The following is a 27,436-nucleotide window of genomic DNA, read 5'->3' on the forward strand; positions in this document are numbered from 1 at the left end:
TTCTCCCTCCCCCCATTCCTCACCCTACACCCCCCAATTCCCTCCACGCAGACATCCCCTACACCCCCCTTTTCTTCAGCCACCATCCATTTATCCCCCGCATTCCCTCCTCATAAACACCCCCCATTTCCTCAGCCAGCACCTGGCAGCTCACATCCCCCAAACGATTCCATCCTGGCAGCTGACATCCCAGTTCTTTAGCACGGATCCATCAAATACCCCTTACTTCTCCTCCCTGAAGGAACCAGCTCCGCCCGTTGCTTTGTGCCCTATAGCAGTGGGGCTGCTCCTCTTGGCTCCCCAAAACCCCGTTTTGTTGCAGGCCCCCCTTTACCCCCATCACATCCTTCTGCCCTCTGTGTTCTCCATGAATATTTCACCGTTCTTTATTTTTACCTTTATAAGCTTCAAAACAACCCCAGAAACCTGCAGATACCCCTTTTCCGTGGGGCTTTTCCCCTCTGAGAGCTCCTTAATGCCATCCCACGGTAGGAGTTTGTCCTCAGCGCTCCATAAAACCCTTTGGCATCGGTTTAAGGCAACCTAAGGAGTGCTGCTGGTGGGGTTTTGTGTGAAACACGGCGTTGATGGGATGGAAGGGGCGATGCTGATAGATGTGATGGCCCTGTGCTGGTTCAGCTGGAGCCGTTCCACCGAGCTCTGCCTGCTCCTTTCAGCTTTGGGGGCGGACGCAGTGACTTTGGCTGTTTGTTGTGGTTCTGGAAATGTGGTTTTGTTACCTCAAACGAACGCTCGGTGCTTAAGGTGATCCCAAAGGCTGAAGCTCTGTGCTCAGCCCTCCATCTGCTGTCATTTCCCACGCTGTGGCGCTGATCTGATGCGAGTTGTGCTCCTGTTGGGCTGTTTGAAGTCGTGCTGATGCTGCCGTGTTGTAAAACAACCCCGTGAGACGACAGGAATGGGCCCCTGCCCCATCCCTTCGCTGCGGACACAGCGCTCAGCACTGAAACGGGGCTTTCCTGGTTTGTTTTGCACCCTGGCTGTGCTAATTACTGCAATTACTGTGAGGCTGAGTAACTGTTGCTGCTGTGTTATCTGATGATGAGCGTGGCTGTAAGGGAGGGGACCGGCCGTTAGCTAACGAAGCGGAGCCATCCTTAGCACGAATCCCATGCGTGCATTGCATGGAAGGCTGTGTTTGCAGGGCAGCAGACCTGCTCTGCGTGTTGCTGCTTCGTTAACTCCTCGGTGCTTTAATTTCCGTCTGGTTTGGGGCTGTTTGGAAGCATTTCTGCAGGGATGGCTGTAAGGATGGCGGTCATCTCTGCGCTGTGGGCTTTGCTGCTGGGGAGGAGGAGTTCTCCACTCTCTGCACGGTTTGGAGTCATTACAGGAGGTTTATCTCGGAACGATGGAGATTATTTTTGTTGTTATTTGTCATCAAATTACTCTTCTGTGGCCACAACTTCCCTGCCTGGGGTGGAGGAGGCTCTGCACGGCAGCGATGGAGGACGCGACGCTGCTGGGATTTGCGGTGACAAAAGGGGTTTGGTGCAGCTGGAAGGACCCGGCGTTGGTTGTGTGGGCTCAGCAGCCGAAGTGCTGCTGTCAGCTCCCATCACAAAGCCAGCAGATCCAGAAACCATGGGCTGATTTCCCACCTTTCAGCTCTGTGTTCCCCCCCGCCCCGATGTCAATCCCTGCGCTCTGCTTCTGCCTACGGAGGGGTTTGTCACTTCGGGATGCGCTCAGCTGCTAATTACCCCCCCCTTAACGAGCTCAGGCTCCACCAGAACGGATGACACGGATCCAGGGAGATGCAGAGCAGCTCCGAAAACCAAAACAGGAACTTTGGGCAGCGATGAGAACATCAGTGAATATCCTGAAATCCGAAACCCCGCGGGCTCGTTCCCGGAAATGGGAAGCTGTGTTTGGGACTGGGGACGTTTGTGTCTGCCTTCCTGTTGGGAATCTCCTCGAGCTTTTCCTGCTCCCAGATGCTCCTCTGTGTGCAGAAAGAAATGGAACCTTTGGCAGGAGGAGCCGTTGGAGCTCTTTGCTTTTCCTTATTGCTGTCCCAGTGCAGGTAAATAAGCACGGTGAGCACATTGGGTACAAGAAACCCCGACAGCTGCGTTCCTCGTGGCTGCTTTTCCTCAATTCAGGACCTGCCCAGCAGGAAAGTCGGTGTGCTGTGAGAAAATCCTGGCTTTCCTTTAGCACACTGCTCCCAGTTCTTGCTGCTGCTTCCTCCTGGCTGTGGATTTCTCTCAGCAAATCGCTCTGAGCTACAATTCTCGCTTTCTTTCTTCCTCCTCGATCTGTTGGGGGTTGGCTTGGAGCTCTCGTGCTCCTCTCACGTGGTTCCTCCTTTGCACTGATGGAATGTTTGGTTCCGTTGTGGTTTGCTTTGCGTGTGAAGTCACCAAAGAGATAAACAAACACATTTGGTGGCAGCATTCTGTGCTCACAGGGGGTGGTGGAAAACAGTTCCCCCTTTTCCTATCCCTGTCTGCCCCCGTAACAGCAGGGCTCGTAATGGGACAAGGGGGGATGGTTTGAAGCTCAAAGAGAGGATATTGGGGTTGGATGTGAGGAGGGAATTCTTTATCCAGGGTGATGAGGACCAGAGCTGTGGGTGCTCCATGTGTGCAAGGATGGGAGCCAGGCTGAGCAGGTGGGGGGCTTGCAGCCCATGCAGAGATGGGGCTGGGGGGACGTTGGGGTCCTTGCAATCTGATCTGATTGCTCTGATCCCGTGGTTCTGTGACCTTTGAGGATCCATTCAACCCAACCCATTCTATGGTTCTATGACCTTTGAGGACCCTTCCAACCCATTCCATGGTTCTATGACTTTTGAGGACCCTTCCAGCCCAACCCATTCCATGGTTCTGTGACCTTTGAGGACCCTTCCAGCCCAACCCTTTCCATGGTTCTGTGACCTTTGAGGACCCTTCCAGCCCAACCCATTCCATGGTTCTGTGACCTTTGAGGACCCTTCCAGCCCAACCCATTCCATGGTTCTGTGACCTTTGAGGACCCTTCCAACCCAACCCATTCCATGGTTCTGTGACCTTTGAGGACCCTTCCAGCCCAACCCATTCCATGGTTCTGTGACCTTTGAGGACCCTTCCAGCCCAACCCATTCCATGGTTCTGTGACCTTTGAGGACCCTTCCAGCCCAACCCATTCCATGGTTCTGTGACCTTTGAGGACCCTTCCAGCCCAACCCATTCCATGGTTCTGTGACCTTTGAGGACCCTTCCAGCCCAACCCATTCCATGGTTCTGTGACCTTTGAGGACCCTTCCAGCCCAACCCATTCCATGGTTCTGTGACCTTTGAGGACCCTTCCAGCCCAACCCATTCCATGGTTCTGTGACCTTTGAGGACCCTTCCAGCCCATTCCATGGTTCTGTGACCTTTGAGGACCCTTCCAGCCCAACCCATTCCATGGTTCTGTGACCTTTGAGGACCCTTCCAGCCCGACCCATTCCATGGTTCTGTGACCTTTGAGGACCCTTCCAGCCCGACCCATTCCATGGTTCTGTGACCTTTGAGGACCCTTCCAACCCATTTTGTGGTTCTAAGATATTTAGGGATCCTAACAAGCCCAAATCATTCAATTGTTCTATAATTCTGTAATCATGAAAATCCTCTTCAACCCAAACCATTCCATGGTTCTGTGGTCTTCAGGGTCTCTTCCAGTCCGAGCCATGCTGCAATGCTGTGGCTCTGTGATCTTTAAGGGCCTTTCAAACCCAAACCATGCTGTGATTCCACAGTTCTGTAATCTTTAAGGTTCTTTCCAACCCATCCTATGGTTCTGTGATCTTTGAGGACCCTTCCAACCCAACCCATAACACCATTCCATGGTTCTCTGCCCTTTAAGGTCCCTTCCAAACCAACCCGCTCCATGGTTCTGTGATCTTCAAGGACACTTCCAACCCATCCTAAGGTTCTGTGACCTTCAGGGACCCTTCCAGCCCGATCCATTCAATCCCTCCTTGGCTTTCTGGTCTTCAGAGATCCCTTCCAACCCAACCCATTTGATCACTCCACGCATTTATGGTCTTTAAGGTGTTTTCCAACCTGTTCTGTGATCTTTGAGGACCTTTCCACCCAGCCCGTTCTATGATTCTGTGATCTTTGAGGACTTTCCAACCCGTTCTATGATTCTGTAATCTTTGAGGACCTTTCCAACCCAGCCCATTCTATGATTCTGTGATCTTTGAGGACCTTTCCAACCCAGCCCATTCTATGATTCTGTGATCTTTGAGGACCTTTCCAACCCAGCCCATTCTACGATTCTGTGATCTTTGAGGACCTTTCCAACCCAACCCATTCTACCACTCCATGCGTTTACGCTCGTTCAGGACCTTTCCAACCCATTCTATCACTGCAGCCAGTTTCAGGGAGCTGTGTTGGATAGAAACACCCACATGGTGAACGGCGCGCTCGAAAAATCTGAATAACGTTAAACCCGTACGCACATAATTAAGTAATTACATGTTTAAACGAGCTTGGGTGCTTCTGCAATTAAACAGTCTTTTACAGCGCCGTGTCAGCTTAATTTAATTGTTGTCTGCCAGCTTTAATGTTTAATAACAGAGATAGGGAGAGGTGTGCAGATGGGATCGGGTCCCGCTCGCCGATGGAAACGGCTCTTAAATCTCACCTGTGCTCTTCCCGAAGTCCTGGGCTGCTGATGGAATCTTTGCTCACTGCAGTTCGGAACAGCCTCGCCTTGTTGTGTGCAGCAGAGGAGATGTGAAGGGATTCATGCTGCTGCTGGCATCCCGATTGCACGGGGCTGGGGTGCCTGTTTGCTTACTGGGAGGGGGAAACTGGAAGAAATCGATCCAGAGGAGAAGCGCAAGTGTTTTTTTGGGCTGGTTTTCCACTTAAAGAGAATAAAACAGCAAAAAAAGGAGCAGCAATGGACCGAGATCGCCTACCTGGTGCTCCAGTAACCTGACCCTGTGCCTGGTCCTGGTGCTGTGCAGCTCACTAACGTTCTCTGAGTTGGGAGAACCAGGAGCAGGGCTCTGCTTGGCGTCACCAAAGATTCCTGGGCTGTTTGGGGTCCGTGTGCAGCTTTATTGAGCAGTACCCCAAAAACGGGAGCACCCGAATGGCTGTGGTGTGTGAAATAAGCAACGTGCTGAGACCTCAGGAAGCGTGACTGCGTGTTAATATTGTCCTGTGCATTGAAGAGGGCAACCCCAGGGCTTCATGCTGCAGCTCCTCGCCCCGCAGAGCCCCGCATTCCTCCAGAGCAGCCCCCCAGGCCGTGCCCTGCAGCCGCCCATGGGCCGAAGGTCGATGGGAGCCCCAGGCAGATAAGGGTGAGTGGGGAGGGCCGGCTCAGGGCTGCACTGTGGGCTCTGTTTGGGACTCAGGAGCTTCCATGCCTCGTCCTGCTTCTGCCTGCGTGCCTCCAACGCTGTCCTGGAAGGAAGAGCTCCCCGCAGCCCATCTCACATTCCACCAAAGCCGTGGCTGCTGATTGCTGCTTGGAGATGTGTGGATTTACAAACGCGGCCCGCGTTGCCAGCTGGCTGTTTGTGGAGCTGTGGAGGATCACTGCTGTGTTCCAAGAGGGAAATTCCAACTATTTGCAAAACCCGAGGAGCAGAAGGTGAATTTCCAGAGCGTGTTGCTGTTCTCCAGCACCCTTTATGTGGCACAGTGCTGCTTTCATGGATCGCTTCGTTAGGAATGTCTCAATTTCTGTGCTGTGCAGAAGGGGAGAGCTGCACCAACAGCTGGGGCAGCACGTTGTTCCTGCAGTGATCCCAACACGGTGCTGCTGGGGCACAGGATGACTTCCAGCTCTCTGATGTGAAGGGAACGTTCTCCTCCGAGCCCACGGGGAGCAGCAGCTCTCATGGTGTGACAGCTCTGCTGAACAGAACGTGGTTTTCCTGCTTGGAACAGATTGAACCAGCGAAGCACGCGGCATTTTTCACATTTTTAACATGTTTTCTTTACGCCCCGGCTCTTTTTTATCTGCTGTTTGGGCTCTGACCTTGGCTCGCCCTTCCCACCTCAGTTCCTGGAGCCCCGTGCTCTGACTGCAGCCGCGTGCTGGAGGAGCAGCAGCAGCTCCAGGAGCTCAGGGTCAGCTTTCCTCATAGATCCCAGCTGAAGGAAACTGGCAGCCCCTCTGCAGCTCCAGGTAGGAACGAACACACGCAGCAGCTGGTGGGGAAGGTGGTTGTTCTGCAACCTGTGCTGCTTTGGTGTGCGCAGGAGTGAAACTGGTGATTCCAGACAGATGAGAACTGGAGAACAGAGCGATGCTGGGGGGTTGCAGCTGTGAGCATGGACAGTTTGGGGGTTTAATGCTCCTGGTGAGCAGGCAGTGGCTCGTTGGGGATACAGCCCTCCTGGAGGTAAATAGCAGTTTGCTCTCAGTGCTGCCCCTTGGTAGAGAAGTGCATTTGTGCTGCAGAATGGTTCTGAGGGATTCGTGGAGGCTGAACGCAGCTCAGGCGCAGGTTTGTGTCGCTGGGTGTGTTTTGTGGCACGGTGTGTGTGCCCTGGTTGTACTGAACACGTGTTTCACGGCGCAGCAGCTCTGTTCCTCCCCATCTCTACCCATCTGGAGGTGGCTGTGCTCAGCTCCGTGTTGGCCCACACACAATTAAGAAATGGTTTTATCGACCCCAAACCACATCAGCGTTCCGTTCCCAGCAGCCTGCCTTGGTTATTTGGGTGGCTGGAAGCCCAAGTAGGGATTCCTGACTCCTGCAGAACCTCAGCTGGATTCCTGGGGACGGCTTGGAGTGCTTTCAGTGCTGTTAACACCAGCTTGTGGCTTTTGCTGTGCAATTCCATGAGCACTGAGTCGTCTGGGGTGCTCAGAGCTGGCACACGAGCTGTTTTATTACCAATGGAGCCATTCTCTTCGTGGTACGGAGGAGCTGGAACGCTTCAGCGCTGAGTAATCCTGATCCCTGCGTGCCCATGGGGTTGCTTCCCCCCCACACCTTACTGTTGAGAGAGCCAGGGAGGCTGTGCTGGCTGACAGCTGAGGTTGGGTTACTCGTTAACCTGACGGCTTTCCAAACCCCCTAATTGATGGTTGTGGTGTTCCTGGGCCGTGCTGACCTGCACCCGGTGCCGAGCTCGCTTCGCTCCCTTTGGCAGCAGGAGCAGAAATGTGCTCCGTGTTCCTTCCTTCCTTCCCTCACCTGGGCCGTGGCTGTGCCAGCAGCAGAGCCTCTCTGCATGGAATGTCCTCCTGCTGTGCTGCTGCTCTGCTGGTTGGAGCCATGGGGCAGCCTGAGCTGATGGGGGGCACCCAGCCCATTGCAGGATTGGGTCTGAGGGGATTTGGGGTCCCTTTCAACCCAAGTGTGTCTGTAATTCTGTGGCTCTAGTCTCAATGACCCTTCCAACCCATTCCATGGTTCTGTGATTTTTTGAGGTCTTTTCCAACCCAACCATGCCATGGTTCTGTGAGCTTTAAGGTCCCCAACCCAACCATGCCATGGTTCTGTGGTCTTTAAGGTCCTTTCCAACTCAACCATGCCATGGTTCTGTGAGCTTTAAGGTCCTTTCCAACCCAAGCATGCCATGGTTCTGTGAGCTTTTAAGGTCCTTTCCAACCTAACCATGCCATGGTTCTGTGATCTTTAAGGTCCTTTCCAACCTAACCATGCCATGGTTCTGTGAGCTTTAAGGTCCTTTCCAACCCAAGCATGCCATGGTTCTGTGAGCTTTTAAGGTCCTTTCCAACCTAACCATCCCATGGTTCTGTGATCTTTAAGGTCCTTTCCAACCTAACCATCCCATGGTTCTGTGATCTTTAAGGTCCTTTCCAACCCAAGCATTCTATGGTTTTGTAGTTCTGTGACCTTTAAGGTCCCTTCCAACCCAACCATGCTGTGGTTCTGTGATCTTTGAGGACCTTTCCATCCGAACATTCTGTTATTCCATGGTTCTCTTCAGCCCGTGCTGAATTTATAACCCTTCCTTAACCTCTCATTTTCAGACCTTTGGAGGCCCTCTTGAGCTGAAGGAAATGAGATCTGTTGTTATCAGCCTCTCCATCACAGAGGCTCTTGAATGTGAAACCACGGCTGGTTTTGACATGTGCTGAGTGGGGTTCATGGCTCTCCTTTCACTCCTTGCTGTGGCAGCTGGATTTAGCTTGCTAACTTGTGAGATAAACAACTTGATCCCATCTCAGGAGTCATCACATGGGGCTGTTTGAGAAGGGACCGAGCTTCCCACACCTCCTAATGTGTGCTGTGAGTGCAGGGTGGGACAAAACAGCAGTTAGGGGGCTCTGGTTGCTGGGATCCCACAGCCACATTGACCTTCCAGGCCCCTTCCAAGCAGTTCCGTGGTTGTTTGATCTTTAAGGACCTTTCCAACCCAACGTGTTCTATGGCTCTATGATTTCACATCTGCATCCACCAACCAATGCCCTATATCTCCAGAACGTGCGTTCCCAATGGGATTTTGGCTCTGCTCGACCTGGCAATGGCTCTCACCTCCTCTTGGCTCTGCTTATGGAGCATCACCCAGCTGTGCCCTCCCTCCCCCTCGCTCCCAGCCCCCCATGCATCCCCATCCCTTAACAGCAGGACTTCTCCCCTTGCAGAAGCTGTCACAGCACCTGGCTTTGCCCTCCTGTCACCTTCAGGTTTGAATCAGCTGCACAGCTGCCATACCCAGGTATTGTCTTGCTTTCAAATGGGAACGACTCACTCACAGAGGCATTGTTAGGTGTTCCTGCTGCAGAAAATTGCTGTTTACCCTCCAAGCACGGTGCTGTGCAGGGTTTGGGACTGACTGCAGCTGGTTTAGGGCAGATCTGTGGCATTATGCATGCTGAGCATCAGAGAACGTGCCTGCAAGGCAGGAGTGAGTATGAGTGAGTAGAGTGGCCTTGTGCTGATTCATTTAAATGCTTAAAAAGCACTGGTTAGCTGTGTGTGAGCAGCTCAGCAGTAATTCCCAGTTCCCATATGGAGCCTGCTGGTTCCTGTGTTACCCTATGTTGCCTTGTTGGCCCTTTTGGGGAGGTGTCTGGCCTTGGGATTGTCTGCGTGGCCCTTTGGGAACGAGGCTTGTGGTGTTGGCTTGGACGTTCCTTTGGGCTTGGGAAGCCTTGTGCTGGGGGCTCACCTGGAAACGTGGAGATGCAGGTGAATTGTCCCCAAAGTTCTGTGCCTGTGACCCCAAAAAGGGGAGCGTGGTTGTGCTGGATGGCAGAGGGCAAGCTGTGAATCAGATCCCGCTGCTCGATACCCCAAGAAGGTGATGAATGATGGCAACAACCTCATTTAAAGTCAGATCCTCCTGTTCCCTATTTACTGTTTGGTGTTTGTGGGTTTCTGTTCAGGCAGCCTCACCTTTCCACTTGTTCTTAAGCTGTGTGCATGATGGGCTGTTGTGTGTGCAGCTCTCTGAGCACGGCTCAGCCCCGCTGTGGCTAAAAGGGGAGTGTGAGGCAGTGCAGTGAGCACGGGCAGCCCGTGTCCCCTGTGCAGTGCCAGCAGACACTGCTGGGCCAAAGCATTCATCTCCTTGTGCTGCAAGGTCTCTTCCAACCACGCTGTGATCCCACGGTGCTGTGGTCTTTGAGGACCCTTTTAACCCATTCTGTGATACTGTGATCTTGGAGGACCCTTCCGACCCAACCTGTTCTGTGACCTTTGAGGACGCTTTTAGCCCATTTTGTGATGCTGTGATCTTTGAGGACCCTTCCAACCCAGCCTGTTATGTGACTCCATGATCTCTGTGGACCCTTCCAACCCAACCTGTTCTGTGATCTTTGAGGACTCTTCCAACCCATTTTGTGATGCTGTGATCTTTGAGGACCTTTCCAACCCAACTCATTCTGTGATCTTTGAGGACCTTTCCAATCCATTCTGTGATCTTTGAGGACCTTTCCAACCCATCCAACCCAATCCGTTCTGTGATCTTTGAGGACCCTTCCTGCCCATCCAACCCAATCCATTCCGTGATATTTGAGGACCCTTCCAACGCATTCTGCAATTCTGTGATCTTTGAGGACCTTTCCAACCCTGTGTGCTCCCACAATCTTAATCCCCCTTTGGGTGTTGAGGTCCCAGGGTGGGATTAATTCCCCTTTGGGTGCTGTGCAGGTGGGATGTGTATGGAAAGCGAAGCCCGTGGCTGCAGGAGATGGCTGGGCTGAGTGCAGCCTTGGACTTTGTCTCGTGATCACCGCTGCCAATAGCACTGACATGCACATTTCTCTTTGGAACACGTGTCATCACTTCTCCCTTTCACCCCGGAGTTGTTTGGAGAGTTGGGATTTCCCCACAGCACTGAGAAACTGAGGCTGTGGGTGTGAATTCAGGCACGGCGCTTCCTGCTTTGAAATCCTCGTGGTAAAGCAAAGCTTCTCGTGTCAGCAGCAGCTTGAGTTGGTGAAATCCAAGTGCAGCAATGTGGGAAACAGCAGCTCTCTGGATTATCTTGTCGTGCTGGAGCCAGGCAAAGCCTGAGGGCACAGCCCTGGCAGTTCTCTGTGTGATGAACCTGGAGATGGATTGAAGCATTACCTGCTTTGCATTGGATGAGGGCTTTGTGCTTTCCTGGGTGTGTTTTCTTGCAGTTGGCTTAAAGCAAAACTTGAAGAGCATCTCATTGAGCAGGGCCATGTGGCTGTAAGATGGGTTGGGTTGGGTGGATCCCATCCTGTTGTTCTGCAGGCAGTGGGCTGCTCCCTGCAGGCGTTTTGCTGATAGAATTGTGTTCAGGAGCCAGGATCTCTGCTGGAACCGTGAATTAGGAATGGCTGCCTTGCATCCCAGTGCCCCTTAGCCCTAAATCTGCCTCGTGCATTGCAGGGAAATGAATCTCAGCCCTTCAGCCCTCAGCTGGGGTAGTTTGAGTTCTGCCATTCATCCCTATGGCTCCGTTCATCCCTATGGCTCCGTTCATCCCTATGGCTCCGTTCATCCCTATGGCTGAGCCAGGAGCTTGTGCTGTTGGTGCTGGGGTCACTTCAGGAAAGGAGCTGCTCAGTGCAGTGCTAGGGTGTGTGCAGCTTTGAATGATGGATTTAAACCCTAACACGGTGAGTGCTGTGGCTTTCATGCAAACCTTGTCATAACACAGCTCGTTTCAGGCAGTGGTTTGCTGGTGTTGCAATGGATTTTCCTCTTTTGAAGGGGTTGTCCTGTGACAGCCCTCACACCCTGCTCTCGTGTGAGTGCATTAATGACGACTAAAACCATAACCTTAAAACCCAGCACTAAAACAGCAATTAGTGCTTGGTGGTAATTGCCCAGCAACCGGTTCCACGGAGCGGTGCTGCACCACGAGGGCTGAGCTGGGCTCTTCCCCTCGCCTTGGGGATGTGCTGTGCTCACTTACGGGGTGCATCACTCCTTTATTGAAATGAAGGCCTTCCCTTCCCTCTGCACTGCAGGAACTGAGCAGTGCATGTCTTCAGGGAGAGCTGCAGATGGGTTGCTGCAGCTTATCCAACTCTCTTCTTCAAAAATGAGGAGAACAAAAGTCAAAGGAAAGATGCTACGAAATGAGAGTCATTTACTGGCTGTAATCCTGTAGTAAGACCCTGTTTCTTTTCCTTGCAGATCTTTCTTCCAACGGTAGCCTCAAAAATGGAGGTGGGAGGGCTTGGCTGGTGAAGGAGCAGCACCCGACACCTCGAAGGGTCAAAGGATTTAAGGTAAAGCCCAGCAAGTTCTCCTCTGTGCAACAGAGTGCATGCTGCCTGGGGGGCAAGGTGCGGCCTGTTCCCTGCTTTGGGCTCAGAAATGCCTCTTCTGGGGGACGGAGAGGAGAAAGGTGACACAGAGGGCAGTGGGAGCACTGGGATTGCTGCTCTCTAAGCTGTGCTGTTCACCCTCTGCCCTCCAGCACTGGGTTGGGTGAGAAGATGGGAGCCACGCTGCCACTGGGTCTGGTTTATTGTCCTCATAACTTCACACACAGCTTCAGCCCTCCGTGCTGCAGGAGCTGATGGCAGCAGGGTGGGGAAACTCCACGTGGTGGGGCTGTAATTTGGGATTGTCCACATCTTGGGCCGCTTTTCTGGCATTTTAGAACATCCAACACAGGCTGACCTGGAAGTCACTTGCTTCCCATCGCGCATGCATTCTGCTGTAAATCTTCTCAGTGCCTTTTCACAGATAATTCACTCCTCCCAAAGCATTCTGTATCTGGTAGGCTGCCACAGAGTGCTTGGGAACAACTAGAAAACTCCCCCAGATACCAACTATTGTTATTGTGTGACTTCAGCTTTAAAAGTCCCTCGTTGGCATTGACACCTGAATTCTTTGGCAGGCTCGCAGTGGGAGGAATGTTCCCTGCAGGACGTAATGCAGGCACGGGTGGTGATTGGCTTCCTGCAGTCTCCTGTGGGAAATCCCTTGCTTTAACCACGCACACTGACCTTGGAGCCTTTTTTTTTGCTAGCGAGCAGCAAGAAGTAAAAGAGAGGAGAGGGGGGAAGTGCTTTTTCCAGGAAAAGAGCAGCTCTTGTCAATACTGGGCTGGAGTACAGAGCAAGCATTGCATCTCTTTCACTCGCTGCAAGCTTTGCTTTTCTCAAGGGTGGAAATAGTCTGATGTTTGAGTCATGTCTACAGGACACCGTGCGAATGCGTCACTGTGGATAAAAGATGAGAGTAGGATGGGGAAAGCTGTTGGTTTTGAGTCATGCAGCCGTCAGCATCACGTCCTGCTGCCTTCTCCCTCCATCTGCTTGCTGCTCTGCTCTGGTGCTCTCACTGTGCCCCGGGGGCCAGGAATGCCAATGGTGGCCAACAGGTTGACTGGTGGTTGACCAGCAGTTGAACAGCAGCTGATCACGAGCCAGCAGGGTGTCCTGGTGGCCAAAATGGCCAACGGAACCCTGGGATGCATTGCCCAAAGCGTGGCCAGCCGGGTGAGGGAGGTGCTCCTCCCTCTGCTCTGCACTGGGGAGGCCCCATCTGGAGCACTGGGCCCAGATTTAGGCTCCCCAGTTCAGGGCTGATGGGGAACTGAGCCCAGCGGAGGCTGCAGAGATGCTGGGGGCCTGGAGCACCTCCTGATGGGGACAGGCTGAGAGCCCTGGGGCTGTGCAGCTGGGGAGGAGAAGGCTGAGAGGGATCTGCTCAGTGCTGCTCAGTATCCCAAGGGTGGGGCCAAGGAGGATGGGGCTGGGCTGTATTTGTGGTCCCTAGTGACAGGACTGGGGGGCACAAAGTGGAGCTCAGGGATTTCCATCTGAGCAGGAAAGAGAAGTTCTGTGCTGTGTGAGTGGCAGAGCCCTGGCACAGAGATTTGGGGAGGGGGTTCTCCTTCCACGGAGAGATTCGGGTCCACGGAGATCCCTTCAAGCCTTGTGGTTCCGTGGTTCTGCTATGGCTGGAGGTGATGCATGTGAAATAGGTGCCAGAGTGTTGAGGTACCCTCTGGGGACTGCTCAGAGCTGTGTTAACACAGTGAGAACTGCCTGCAGGAGGAGCTGGAGGCCTGAGGCAGCACAGTGGGGGCTCAGCATCCAGCATTGGGGGCTCAGCATCCAGCCAGGCCCAGGCAAGGCAGTGCACAGCATTCCCATGGCTCAATCCATCCCAGGCTCTCAGCAGAGCTGTTCTGTGTGCTTTGTCTTCACCCTCCAAGTCCTGTGATGCTTTTGGGGTGAATGCTTCTGGTATGCAGTGCATGGTGATGGATTGTCACAAATGTTTGGTTGTTTTTTCTTTTTTGGGGGGGGGGATTATCTTGAGCAGGAATGGTTCCTGTCCAGAAAACTGCCTTGGTAACCAAACGTGGGCACAAAGAGGGTTTGTTTTAGTTGTAAACTGTAAAATTTGTAACTATGCTGAGGGGGAGGAAGGCAGAAAAGCTGATAAAATACTGAGAATTTTGTGGTGTGACCTAAAAGCTACCTGAAAATCATAAGCAGGAGGAGCAGTCCCTGGCAGCAGATAGCAGCAGTGAGGAGGATGATGATGGACAGGTGAGCTCTGGGGAGGAAGGTCTCATTGGAGCCTTCTGCCTCCATCTTCCAAAGCTCCCAACATGTTGGGGAGCAGCTCCCAGCATGGTGTGCACACGTCCTGCTTGAGCAGCTGTTTCTGCTCGGTGGGTTGAGCACAACTTGGCTGGTTCTGCTCTTTCAGGTGAGGCGAAGCTTTGCTTGGCAGCCTGGGTGCTGTGGGGCAAGGACTGCAGCATGGAGCGTGTGGGAGCTGGAGCACAAAAAGCAGAGGGCTGTGGGTGTTTGAGCTCTGGGTGTGAAACCATTCAGATCTCAGTTCGGTGCTACCTTTGGCCTTCAGGACTTATGGCAAACTGAGCCTAGGAAGGGACGTCCCTGCAGTTTCTTTAGGAGCAGTGGCACAGACTTGAGAAAGGGTGTTCTGTCTGCAAGGCTGGCTCCTGTTTAGAAACAAGGGGCAGCCCTCATCACGTACAGCAGAAGAATAAATGAAACTCTTCCAGCATTGCACTCTGTTTAGTGCAGAATGATGGGATCACAGCACGGTTGGGTTGGAAGGACCCCAAAGCCCCCCCAGGCTGATCCCTGCCATGGCTGGGTGCCCCCCACCAGCTCAGGGCTCCATCCACAGCCTTGGGCACCTCCAGGTGTGGGGCACCACAGCTCTGGGCAGCAGCGCCAGGGCTTTACTGCTCTCTGAGTAAAGAATTTCCCCATCACACCTGACCTAAATTTCCCCTCTGGGAGTTTTAAACCTTCCCCAATCCTGTCACTCTGTCCACGTACAGTCACTCTCCTCCTGTTTATCCCCTGAGGTCCTGGAAGGATGCAGTGAGGTCTCCCTGCAGTCTTCTCCTCTCCAGGCTGCACACCCTGAGCTCAGCCTGTCGGCACAGCAGAGGAGCTCCAACCTCTGAGCATCCTCATGTCCTCCTCGTTAGCTTTGTGTGGACTCACTGCTCCATCCTGTGCACGTCCCTCTGAATCCCATCCCTTCCTACTGCCATATCATTGCACCACTCAGCTCAGTGCTGTCACCAGACTGTGCTGAAGTGCACGGAACGGAGCACAGCAATGGCAGAGTTCAGAATCCAACCCAGGAGCTCACAGCCAGTGTCCCACATCCAACCTGGGAGCACGCAGCACAACCACAGCAGTGCGACTGCTGGATGAGCTCCAGCAGCTGCTTAAATCGGTCAGATGGAAAAGGAATCCTCTTTGCTCTTCCCCACTGACACAGATCGCGTCACCACCACGGGGCAGAGCTGCTGTGAATCTGAATGAAGCTCCACTGTGTTTTCTTTCTCCTTAGCAGAGGTGGGATGAAGTTCTTCAAGGCTCCAAAGGGCAGCCAGTGTTCACCGTGGGGATTTCAGTCTCCTTTCCTGCAGGGCAGGTGAAGAAATCGACACACAAAAAGCTTTTAGCGGTGGGATGAGGACTGCAAATGCTTTAACCAAGTTTATTTGAATGGGGTGGTAATGAGTGAGGTGGTTCCTGCTGGAAGCTGTGCTGCTGGGGGGGCACAGAGGAATGCAGGCAGAGCTGAGAAGGTATGAGTGAGTAGCTGAGGGCTGCAGGCATCCTCAGGTGTGCAGCCAGGAGTGCAGAGCTGGAGGAGACATGCTGAATTTAAGGCAAGGATAAAGTTTAGACACTGATAGGTGCTCAAACAGCAGCACCTATCCATTATTATTGTTGTTATTACCCATTATTATTTTTCCGTTATCAGTAATGGAAAGGGAGGCAGTGTTGTGCTGGGTTCTCCTCCCTCCTGCACTGCCCTCTGTTTGCTTGGGGTTTTTCTCCAGGCCAATCCCAGTGAACAATTCCATGTTCAGAGAACACTTCTGTCCTTCCTCATTGTGGATGGGCCTCGCGTTGGGTTCAGCTGAGGACACCAGTGCTGTGGCTTTGGTTAATTCAGCACAGAATGCAACCTGTTTCCCCTGTGGCTGCCCCTGGAGCTACAGAACCTGCAGGGGAAGGAGACGGGGGAGGTTTCACCCCCATAATTTTGGGGATTCTGCTCTTCCTGAGAAGTGTTGGGATAAATCATCCTGACATAACTCACTGCATGGAGCAGATGCAGTGCCCAGCTGTTGGAGAATGGAACTGCTTGGAAGCTCACAGTATTTATAGTAGAAATATTTTTGGAGATGTCTTTGAGAGCGCTCTGTAGTTGTGCTCTCCCAACAGCTGAACCATGGGATGTTCAGTTGTACAGAATACACTTCCTCGACCTGTTTTCATGCGAAACTCACACTTTATTTCCTATCCCCATGTCTGGTGCTGTGAGATCTGCAGGTTACCCACCAGAAAACTCTGTGCCCTTTCTCCTCTAAATCATGCAAGTGCCAAGACCCTGGAAGCTACCTTCCACCTTCAGATAAATGGCTCAGTGCACGTGGCCACGTGCTGTCAGTCCCTTCCTGCTGTCTTGTGCAGCAGATCTGAACCAGAGCTCTTAACATGGTGTGAGGGGAACATATAAACCCATTAAACACATTTGATTGGAGGTGCCTGAGGCCATGCGTGGAGGTCCTGGGCAGCCTGAGCTGTGGTGGGGGGCAGCCAGCCCATGGCAGAGGTGGAGCTGGGGAGTTTTGGGGTCCTTCCAACCCAATTGTGCTGTGATCCCACAGTTCTGTGATCTTCAAGGATCATCCAGCCCAACCTTTGTGTGGTTTTGTGGTTCTCTGACCCTTCTAACCCAACCCATTTGTGGCTCTTGGATCTTTAATGGCCCTTCTAACCCAATCCATTCCATGGATCTGTCATCTTTAAGGTCCTTCAACGCGTTCTGTAGTTCTGTGACCTTCAAGGACCCTTCCAACCCAATCCTGTTCCATGGTTCTATGACCTTTAGGGACCCTTACAAACCAACCTATTCCATGGGTCTTTGACCTTTAAGGACCCTTCCAACTCAACCCACTGTATGATTGCATGGCTCTATGACCTTTGAGGACCCTTCCAACCCAACCCTTTTTCACTGTTCTTGGATCTTTAAGGACCCTTCCAACCCAACCTATTCCATGGTTCTGTGACCTTTGAGGACCCTTCCAAACCATTCCATGGTTCTGTGACCTTTGAGGACCCTTCCAACCCAACCCATTCCATGGTTCTGTGACCTTTGAGGACCCTTCCAACCCAACCCATTCCATGGTTCTGTGACCTTTGAGGACCCTTCCAACCCAACCCTTTTTCACTGTTCTTGGATCTTTAAGGACCCTTCCAACCCAACCTATTCCATGGTTCTGTGACCTTTGAGGACCCTTCCAACCCAACCCATTCCATGGTTCTGTGACCTTTGAGGACCCTTCCAACCCAACCCATTCCATGGTTCTGTGACCTTTGAGGACCCTTCCAGCCCAACCCATTCCATGGTTCTATGACCTTTGAGGACCCTTCCAGCCCAACCCATTCCATGGTTCTGTGACCTTTGAGGACCCTTCCAACCCAACCCATTCCATGGTTCTGTGACCTTTGAGGACCCTTCCAGCCCAACCCATTCCATGGTTCTGTGACCTTTGAGGACCCTTCCAGCCCAACCCATTCCATGGTTCTGTGACCTTTGAGGACCCTTCCAGCCCAACCCATTCCATGGTTCTGTGACCTTTGAGGACCCTTCCAACCCATTCCATGGTTCTGTGACTTTTGAGGACCCTTTCAGCCCAACCCATTCCATGGTTCTGTGACCTTTAAGGACCCTTCCAGCCCAACCCATTCCATTGTTCTTGGATCTTTAAGGACCCTTCCAACCCAACCCATTCCATGGTTCTATAACCTTTAGGGACCCTTCCAACCCAACCCATTGTGTGATTTCATGGTTCTGTGACCTTTAAGGACCTTTTCAATCCAACCCCATTCGATGGTTCTTGGATCTTTAAAGACTCTTCCAACCCGTTCCATGGTTCTATGACCTTTAAGGACCCTTCTGACCCTTCCTATGTTTTTATGATCTTTAAGGGTCCTTCTATAACCCAACCCATTTTAGGATTCTGTGGTTCTTTCCCCCATAGTGAGCAGGAGATTTTCCTAATAGATGTCATTAACATGAAAACAAGTATGGAGGTGAGGACTTCCAAGTCCTCACCTCCCTCCTGGCCCAGCCCTCCTGGCTTTTCCATCAGTTGGAATGCACACATGGATTAAGTCAACCCGTCTTTAATTAGCCAAGCTAATTGATAACGAAGCTTTGAGGCGGCGATACGCGAGGTTTTCCATCCTTTGTACAGCCCATAGTGTTGTACAGAGGCTGTTTATAATCCACCACACACGTCGTGTTGGTAGTTGTACCTCACTCTGTGTTACAGCTCTGCGTTGGGTATTACATGGGCTTAGGTTGTCCCTTAATCTTTAGTTCATGTGCTGTGGTACTATAGTACGTGTTATATGGGGTCAGAGTGTCCCTTAATCTTTGATTTATATGTTATAGTACATGTTATATGGGCTTAGATTGTCCCTTAATCTTTAATTTGTGTTACAGTACATGTTATATGGGCTTAGATTGTTCCTTAATCTTTAATTTGTGTTATAGTACACGTTATATGGGGTTAGATTGTCCCTTGATCTTTAATTTATGTGCTATAGAACATGTTATATGGGGTTAGATTGTCCCTTAATCTTTTAATTTATGTGTTATAGTACATGTTATGTGGAGTTAGATTGTCCCTTGATCTTTAATTTGTGTTACAGTACATGTTATATGGGCTTAGATTGTCCCTTGATCTTTAATTTATGTGCTATAGAACATGTTATATGGGGTTAGATTGTCCCTTAATCTTTAATTTTGTGTTACAGTACATGTTATATGGGCTTAGATTGTCCCTTGATCTTTAATTTATGTGCTATAGAACATGTTATGTGGAGTTAGATTGTCCCTTGATCTTTAATTTGTGTTACAGTACATGTTATATGGGCTTAGATTGTCCCTTGATCTTTAATTTATGTGCTATAGAACATGTTATATGGGGTTAGATTGTCCCTTAATCTTTAATTTTGTGTTATAGTACATGTTATATGGGCTTAGATTGTCCCTTAATCTTTAATTTTGTGTTACAGTACATGTTATATGGGGTTAGATTGTCCCTTAGTCTTTGTATTATAGTACATGTTATATGGGCTCAGATTGTCCATTAATCTTTAATTTATATGCTATAGAACATGTTATATAGGGTTAGGTTGTCTCTTAATCTTTAATTTGTGTTATAGTAGATATTATATGGGGTCAGATTGTCCCTTAATCTTTTATTTATATGTTATAGTACATGTTATATGGGGTTACATTGTCCCTTGATCTTTAATTTATGTGCTGTAGAACATGTTATATGGGGTTAGATTGTCCCTTAAGCCATGTTTTGTGTATTACAGTGCTGTGTTGCATGTAATGCAGGCACAGGAAATACCTTACCCCATAGTTTATGTGTTATAGTACTCTATTACTTATTATACAGGAATAAATAATGCATTGCTCTATAGTTTTTGTATTACAGTGCTATATTGCTCATTACATAGGCATAAATTATCACTTAATCTCTAGATTATGTATTACAGTGCTGTATTACATATTATATAGGCATAGATTATCACTTAATCTATGGTTTATGTATTACAGTGCTCTATTACATAGGCATGGAGAAGGTCTCACTCTAGTTTTTGTATTACAGTGCTCTATTACTCATTCCAGAGGGGTAATACAACATTAGCCCATGTCTTACAGTCTGTATTACATGCTATATAGGGACAGGTTATGCTTTATTCTATAGTTCTTGTATTATAGGGCTGTATTGCCTGTTATATAGGCATAGATTATGTAGGCATAAGGTATCTTAATCTCTATTTTATGTTAGTTTATGTCTTACAGTGCTGTGTTACAGGTTATGTAGGCATAAATCATACATTATTCTATAGTTCATGTGCTGCAGCAATATTCTATGTAGGCATATATTATACCTTACTCTATCCCATGTATTACAGTAATGCACCACATAAAACAGCAATACATTGCACGTCATGCAGCACCATGCAGTTTACACCTCACTTACGGTGTTTTTTGTAGCTCTGGGTCTCCCTTCTTGGTGGGAGAGCTGAGGAAGGAGGGAGGGTGGTTTATGTGCAGCTCATCTGCTTGCAGCAAATCCCAGGAGGAGCTGCTGGGATCCTCCGAGCGGACAGAAAGACAGAAGGAGGGCGGAAGGTGGGACTGGAAGTGATGCCCACCTGCCTGGCACTGGGGCTGAGTGCAGCAGGAAGGAATTGAAACATTCAGGACCTGTTTTATTAACAAAAATCCTCGGCTTCCTCTGACCTTTAACTGTCAGAGGGCTGTTGTGATGGGGAGCAAAGGGAGAAGAGCCGATGGTGGGTCTGGAGGTGATGGATTGAAGGAGGAACCCCCAGCACCCCTCACTTCTGCTTGCAGAGACCCAAAGGTGTCTGCAGACCCCTTTTGCTTTGCTCAGAGCCAGGGCTGGACCTCTGCTGTGTGCCAAAGACTGAATCTACGGAGGTGCCTTCGTTTCTGATGCCTCCCACTGATGCCTCAGATTAATTGCTTTGTTTGTTTCATCAGATACACTATCTAAAGGCATTTGTGCCTGAAGCCACGGAAGATAGATGGACAAGCCAAGCAACTTCTGACCCTGCATCATTTTCTGGGGCAAAATTGTATGGCAATGTATCCTACAAGGTAACGTAGCCCCTGCAGTGAGTACAGAGGATTCCTTTTGCTTGGCCACCAGTTGTCACACAGGGAAGGGCCTTCATGCCACACATCCCAGCCTCGGCTCAGCACAGCTCAGAGGCAAAATCGGAGGGATTTGGCAACGAGAAAATCCACATTGCATCCCAAATCACGTTGTGTGTGAGGCCAGGCAGGTCACTGTGTTAACAGGGGAGAAAAGCAGCACACAGCAGAGCTCAGATGTTTGCCAACACCTCGGCACGGATGGGGCATCCCAGGTGGCACAGTGCTGAGAACAGCAGCTCTCAGACAGCTGAAAAAGCACCCTGTGACCCCAGGGGCCGTGTCAAAAGGCTGCTGGTGCCTCCCTCGCTTTCCCCACGTATCATTTGAACAGCAGAGCTTCCACTGAACTCAGTCTTTGCATGGAACTGCATTGTTGTCTGTAATGCTAAGCTTCAGCGTGCTCCGTTTGCCCAGGGTGAAAACATGAGGGACCAACAACACAGCTTTGGGGTGTGCTCAGGGGGGCACCCAGTCGGTCAGGGTGTGAGTTCATGGTCAGGACTTGGTTCCCATTGCTTATAAAGGCAGACAGGCTGAGTTAAGCCCTGGAACAACACCTCCGAGCCGACAGAAATGCATTGTTATCAATTTCTTGGCCTTCAGGATGATGTTGGAGTTACCTGCCAAAAGCAGAGGGGTCTGCGTGGTTGTGGGATGCGCGGTTGTGCTGCGTGGTTCCTCTGATGTGCTGCAGGAGCTCAAGGCTCACCTGACAAAAGGAATTTAGCATCACACCGGGGGGGGGGGAGCTGGCATGGTGGGGGGCAGCTGCAGTGCTCCAATGGACTGAATTGAGATGAACACCTCTTGTGCTCTTCCAGGTGAACCAAACCTTTGGGTTTTGGCCGGAGCTGAAGCTCTGTGCTCACAGCTTTGCTCCTTTGAGCTTCCTTTGCCCCCTAGCAAAGTTCCTAATGGAGCACGTTGAGCAGATGAGGTGAGAACAAGGCTAGAACCAGCGCTCCCTATGGGGCTGAATGCTGGGTGAGGCAGCACACGGCCTCACAACAACCTGTTTTGCCCCAGGGTGCAGAATCCTGGCACAGTTTGGTCTCTCTGCTCCCTCACACACTGCAGCAATGTCCTTAAGGCTGCAAAAACACAGAGCCAACCTCACCAAACCCACCCGCTTCTTTCTAAGCAGCACCCATCCCTTCAAGCAAAGCCGGGATCGACCCATCCCCTTTCTCTCTTGCAGGGTGTCTGGTGAGGAATGCAATGGGATCAATAGCATGTCTGCAGAGAGCGGCCCCGGGACGAGACTGAGAAATCTGCCAGTGATGGGCGACGGCCTCGAAGCCACCCAGATGTCGACAGCGCAGGCGCAGGCACAACCCCAGCAAGGCAGCACCGTCGGCGTCAACCCCCCTCCCCCAGAGACCTCCAACCCCAACAAACCCAAGCGGCAGACCAACCAGCTGCAGTACCTGCTCAAAGTGGTGCTCAAAACGCTATGGAAGCACCAGTTTGCGTGGCCTTTCCAGCAGCCCGTGGATGCTGTCAAGCTGAACCTCCCCGTGAGTAGACGTGGGGTTTCTTCTCCAGCGGGAGGAAGGAGAGGGCGGACGTTCACCTTTGTGCCAAAGGAAGTCTTTAGGAAGGAGGTGCTGAGGCTTTGCTGAGTGGTTCGGCTGATGGTTTGGCTTTAAGGCTGACAGAATCCCAGAGCCATTGGGGTTGGAGTCTGGAGCTTCCCCAGTCCAACCTCCCCAAAGCAGTTCCCTGCAGTGCATGGGGTTGTGTCCAGGTGGACTTGGAGCTCTCCAGAGAAGGAGACACAACCACTTCTCTGTTCCAGGGCTCTGTCCATTGAAATCCCATTAAAAATGACCCTAAACAAATTGTGGCACACGTCAGCTTTCCTCTTAGGGAAAGCAGAACAGCACTGATGTCCTCAGACACCCAGAAATGGGGACAGGTGCTCCAGCCGGGCTGTGGCCCAGCACAGCTGATACTTTGGGTTCCAATTCACATTTGGGGATCTTTTAGAACACTCTCAAAGCAGTGAGGGCTTTGGGGGCTCTGTTTCTTTGACTTTTCCATGCTGATGGGGCTCTGGTTCTTCCTGTGGAGGTGGAACAGAGCGGGCCCTTTCCAGCAGTTCCCCATCTGCCCTGAGCTGGGGAGCCCAGCACTGAGCCCAGTGCTCCAGATGGGGCCTCCCCAGTGCAGAGCAGAGAGGAGATGAGCAGTTCTCTATGGTACATCACCTGAGCTGTAGGATTTCTTTGCAGCAGAACCCCATAGACAGCTTTGCTTCTATAGCAACAGCATTTCCAGTCCTCCCTTTCTAACCACAACACCTAAAAATAGCAGCACCTTCCTTTGTATTATCTGGATGCCTTTAAGAGGCTGAAAGAGAATCTTATTTCCTCCCTTCTCCACGTGTGGCTGCGTGGGATGCACGACCTCAGGGTCAGTCGTTTCAAGTTGGATTTGTAGCCATTACTCAGCCCCATTATGATCCCATACAGCCAACGCTGATTCTGTGGCTCTGAGAGGGAAATCACACAAAAGCCCCGAGGAGAGCACAGCATCACCCCTCACCTTTCACCACTCACCTTTCCCTGCTGTGTTCCGTGGGGTTTGCCCAATAAATGACAGCAGAGGGGCTCAGAGGGTGGCCTGGGGGGGTGGTTGGATCCTCTTGGAGCTGAGTTTGGGGGATCCCATCCCTGTCTCTGTGCCTCACTGACCGGTGCCTCTCTGCCCTCTGCAGGATTATTATAAGATAATTAAAACGCCGATGGACATGGGAACAATAAAGAAACGCTTGGAGAATAACTACTACTGGAATGCTCAAGAATGTATCCAGGATTTTAACACGATGTTTACAAACTGTTACATCTACAATAAGGTATGATGAGCTCCTCTGTGTTTTCAGAGGGGATCTGCTGTTCTCGTACAGCTCGGTAGGTCTGTTGTGTTGTTTGTAGCTCTGTGAAAAGCCAAATTGTGGCTGTGTGCTTTGGAGCTCATAACTCTGACATGGGGAAAAAACAGTGCTGCAGAGAGCAGTGCCTGGAGCGGTGTCCTGCCCGGCTCTGCTTCCATTGCACTGCAGAAGATTCCCCTCCAGACATCAGAAAGATCCTGGGAAGCACTTTGTAAACAGTTACGGAACCACCTGGGATACAGGGAGGGGATGTGGAATGTCAGAGAGTGCTGCATTCACCACTGATGGACTGGTGGAAGGAGCTGAGCGTCAGCACAGCCTTTGGGTGCTCTGCAAAGATGGGAAAGCACCGAATTGGCAGAGGCTGTGCCAGGAAGATGCTGATGGGGCTCGGAGCTGGAGGTGCTGCAGAGCCACCTCCTCATCTGCCAAGGAACCAGAGAGCAACAGTCACCAATGGAGAGTTTGCTGCTGTCCTCAGAACAGCAGCCAGCACAGCGTTCCTGCAGCCCTGCCCCAATTCAGCCCCATCTCAGCTCCTGCCCTCCCTGTTCCTCCCTGGTGCTCTTCTCCCTGGTGCTTCACCCTCGCTCCATTTGACCACGTTCTCCTCCTCTTCCTCCACTCAGAAACGTTGCACAAGACCCAGTTTGTTCCAGATGTGTTGTTCCAGCTAGATTGCCACTGGCTGAGGTGCTGGCAGGCAGCTCCGTGGTTCCTTTCCTCCACTCCTCACTCCCCAAAGTCTCTTCTTCTTCCTCAAAGCTCCTCCTTGATACCCACAGTGACCACTGTGGGTTACTTCCCAAGGTTTGCACTCCCTCTTTAACCCACAACAACTTCAGGCCCTGGCAGGCACTGCTCGTTACTGCAGATATTTGAGTTTTATTTGGGTTTTACATTCTTGTATTGTCTTGTTCTGGTCCTTCAAAGTCATGCCCATGGCCTTTGCCTTCTCTGCTTTGAGCCAGCACAGCACAACTGGAACGAAGCTCTGAAGGCCTCAGACCATCCACACATACCTCCGTGTCTGCGTTATTTGCTGCCACATTCCCACATTTTCCCCAGTTTCCCACTGCAGTGCCTTCCCATTGCTTTCTCCCTCACTCTTTCCAGTTCTCCATTCTCTGCATGTACTCAAGAAATGTGTTTTGGACCACGCAGAGCCTGCAGACTGTCACCATTTCTCATCTTCCATCAGTCCTGGCTCTCGTTGGGTTGTTGGATGCCCTCCCTCGCTGCAAAACAAAGCAGAAAGCCTTCAGAGCAGCTGCCAGGACTTGTTGGTGCCTTTTGCATTGGATTCCTGGCCAATCCCTCCCATTCTCATTTCACGTCATGTTTCAGTGCAAACATCCAGCCCTGTGCCGTGCAGTCATGTCAATTAATTCAGAGCTCATCAATGAAGTGTTGATGTCCATCATTTGTCCCCACCTGTGCTGCTGCAGAGCACTTCCAAAGGATGCATCCTCTCACCACCATCCTTCACAACTTCCTTGACCTTTGCAAACAGAGCTTCCTCCTCCCAGCCTGCAAGGACTGGCCTTGTGAAGGTGTTGGCCTTCCCCATCCCCACAAGCCGTCCTCCTCCTCCACTTCTTCTCCTTCCCCAGTGCATGGGAAGCATTTCCTTGAGAGCTCATGCTGTCGTCTTCCATCTTTCTCCCGCATGGGCGCTTTGCTGAAGGATGCAAAGTCAGGGGGAAACGACTGTAGGGATCCTGAGTCTTCTTTTTGTAGAATGACAGCACGGCTGGGGTTGTAAGGAGCCTTAAGAGATCACAGAAGCATGGAATTTGAAATATGTTGGTTTGGAAAGGACCCTGAAGATCACAGAATGATACAATGGGCTGCACTGGGAGAGTCCACAAAGGTGACAGAACCATAGGATGATGGCATGGCCTCGGGCACCTCCAGGGATGGGGCACCCACAGCTCTGGGCAGCAGTGCCAGCACCGCACCGCCCTCACAGTGAGGAGTTTCCACCTCATTTCCCACTCTTCCCCTCTTTCTCTTCCTCCCTCCATCCAGAAAAGAGCAGCACTGCCTGCACTGATCAGCATGGTTCAGTTTATTCTGCCATCACCCATTATGAGCCATGCACAGCTCCCTGCCCATCATCTCTCCGTGCCTTTATAAGCACTTCAGGACAAGGACTCTTGTCACAGGACAGCTGTGTGGCAATGGAAACAGTGCCAAGAAAGATCACAGTGTACAAAAGCTACAGGCGTTGCTGAGCTGGGAGATGATAAGGATTACAGTTTGCAGCCAGAGTTCCACATCCCACCCATGCCTCACAAAAAAACTGTTCCGAATTGTTTCTGTTTCATTTTTAATTTGCCTTTATGATTAAATGTGGTGTTAAATGGAGAAAAAGCGCAGGCAAAATCTTCATGGCGATCTCGGTTTGTTTAGAGTATAGCAGTCCTTTTTGTAGAGGTGTGCCTTGCCTGATTTATTCTCTCTTATTCCTCCAGCCAGGAGATGACATAGTCTTAATGGCAGAAGCTCTAGAAAAGCTCTTCCTGCAGAAAATCTCCGAAATGACGCAGGAAGAAACTGAAATCGTTATAGCCCAGACAAAAGGGAGAGGACGCGCACGGAAGGAAGCAGGTATGGCACTCAGCCACAGCTGGGGGCTGGAGCTGGGGCCAGGCATGTTCAACATGTCCCATCAGTGAGCAGGGTGCAGGGATGGAACGTGCCCACAGCATGTCGGGTGGTGGCACAGAGCTGGGAGGGGTGGCTGCCATCACAGAAGGGTTTTACACCAGTGGAGGAACAGCATCCATCTGGGTTGGAGCTGAGCTGTGCAAATGAGCTCTGCAGGGAAGGACCTGGGGGTCCTGGTGGCCAACGGTTGACCAACAGTTGACCATGAGCCAAATGTGTCCTGGTAGCCAATAGAGGCCAGTAATGGTCAACAGGTTGACCAACAGTTGACCGTGAGCCAGCAGTGTGCCCTGGTAGTCAAGAAGGCCAGTGGTGACCAACAGGTTTACCTCAGTGGTGGCCAACAGACTGACCAGCAGTTGACCATGAGGCAGCAGTGTGTGCCCTGTGCCCCTGTCCTGTCACTAGGGACCACAAATGCAGCCCAGCCCCATCCTCCTGGCCCCCACCCTTGGGATACTGAGCAGCACTGAGCAGATCCCTCTCAGCCTTCTCCTCCCCAGCTGCACAGCCCCAGGGCTCTCAGCCTGTCCCCATCAGGAGGTGCTCCAGGCCCCCAGCATCTCTGCAGCCTCCGCTGGGCTCAGTTCCCCATCAGCCCTGAACTGGGGAGCCTAAATCTGGGCCCAGTGCTCCAGATGGGGCCTCCCCAGTGCAGAGCAGAGGGAGGAGCACCTCCAGCTGGCCACGCTTTGGGCAATGCATCCCAGGGTTCCGTTGGTCTTCTTGGCCACCAGGACACGCTGCTGGCTCGTGGTCAACTGCTGTTCAACTGCTGGTCAATTATTGGTCGACCACTGGTCAACCTGTTGGCCACCATTGGCCTTCTTGGCCTTCAGGGCACACTGCTGGCTTATGGTCAGCTGTTGGTCAACCACTGATCACTCAGCCACAATTGGCCTTCCTGGCCACTAGGGCACACTGCTGGCTTGTGGGCAACCATTGGCCACTAGGACATCTCCTAGAAAGAAAAGAAGAGAGGAGGATGCCTTCGGGCTGCTCCTTGCTCCTTTCCTGGAGTGGTTTTGGTGAGTGAGGTCCTGGGCTTCGTCACCATCTCACCCAACCAGCTGTGAGAGCCTCTCGTTGAGGAACACGTGAGGAGTGTTTGTCCCTGACAGGTTGCTCAAGAACAGGCTCTGCAAAGCATTCATTATCTAATGAGCAACACTCTTTCACTCGTTACGAAACATTGTTTTCCCGTT

General features: G+C 51.5%; 1 protein-coding gene across 3 annotated transcripts in view; it reads left to right on the forward strand.

Moving 5' to 3' along the window:
- Positions 1-27,436, forward strand: part of BRD4 (bromodomain containing 4) — a 56,860-nt gene that overhangs the window by 1,518 nt on the left and 27,906 nt on the right. For all 3 annotated transcript variants that reach the window (XM_090128762.1, XM_090128764.1, XM_090128763.1), the window contains exons 2-6: positions 11,552-11,646; positions 20,486-20,602; positions 21,861-22,179; positions 23,382-23,519; positions 26,036-26,171. In XM_090128762.1, the coding sequence (XP_089984888.1) occupies positions 20,583-20,602; positions 21,861-22,179; positions 23,382-23,519; positions 26,036-26,171 (613 nt within the window). In that variant the 5' untranslated portion in view covers positions 11,552-11,646; positions 20,486-20,582. The remainder of the gene's footprint in view (positions 1-11,551; positions 11,647-20,485; positions 20,603-21,860; positions 22,180-23,381; positions 23,520-26,035; positions 26,172-27,436) is intronic.

This window comes from Phasianus colchicus, chromosome 34 (genome assembly GCF_987193195.1).
Source record: "Phasianus colchicus chromosome 34, bPhaCol1.hap1.1, whole genome shotgun sequence".
Taxonomy (NCBI): domain Eukaryota; kingdom Metazoa; phylum Chordata; class Aves; order Galliformes; family Phasianidae; genus Phasianus; species Phasianus colchicus.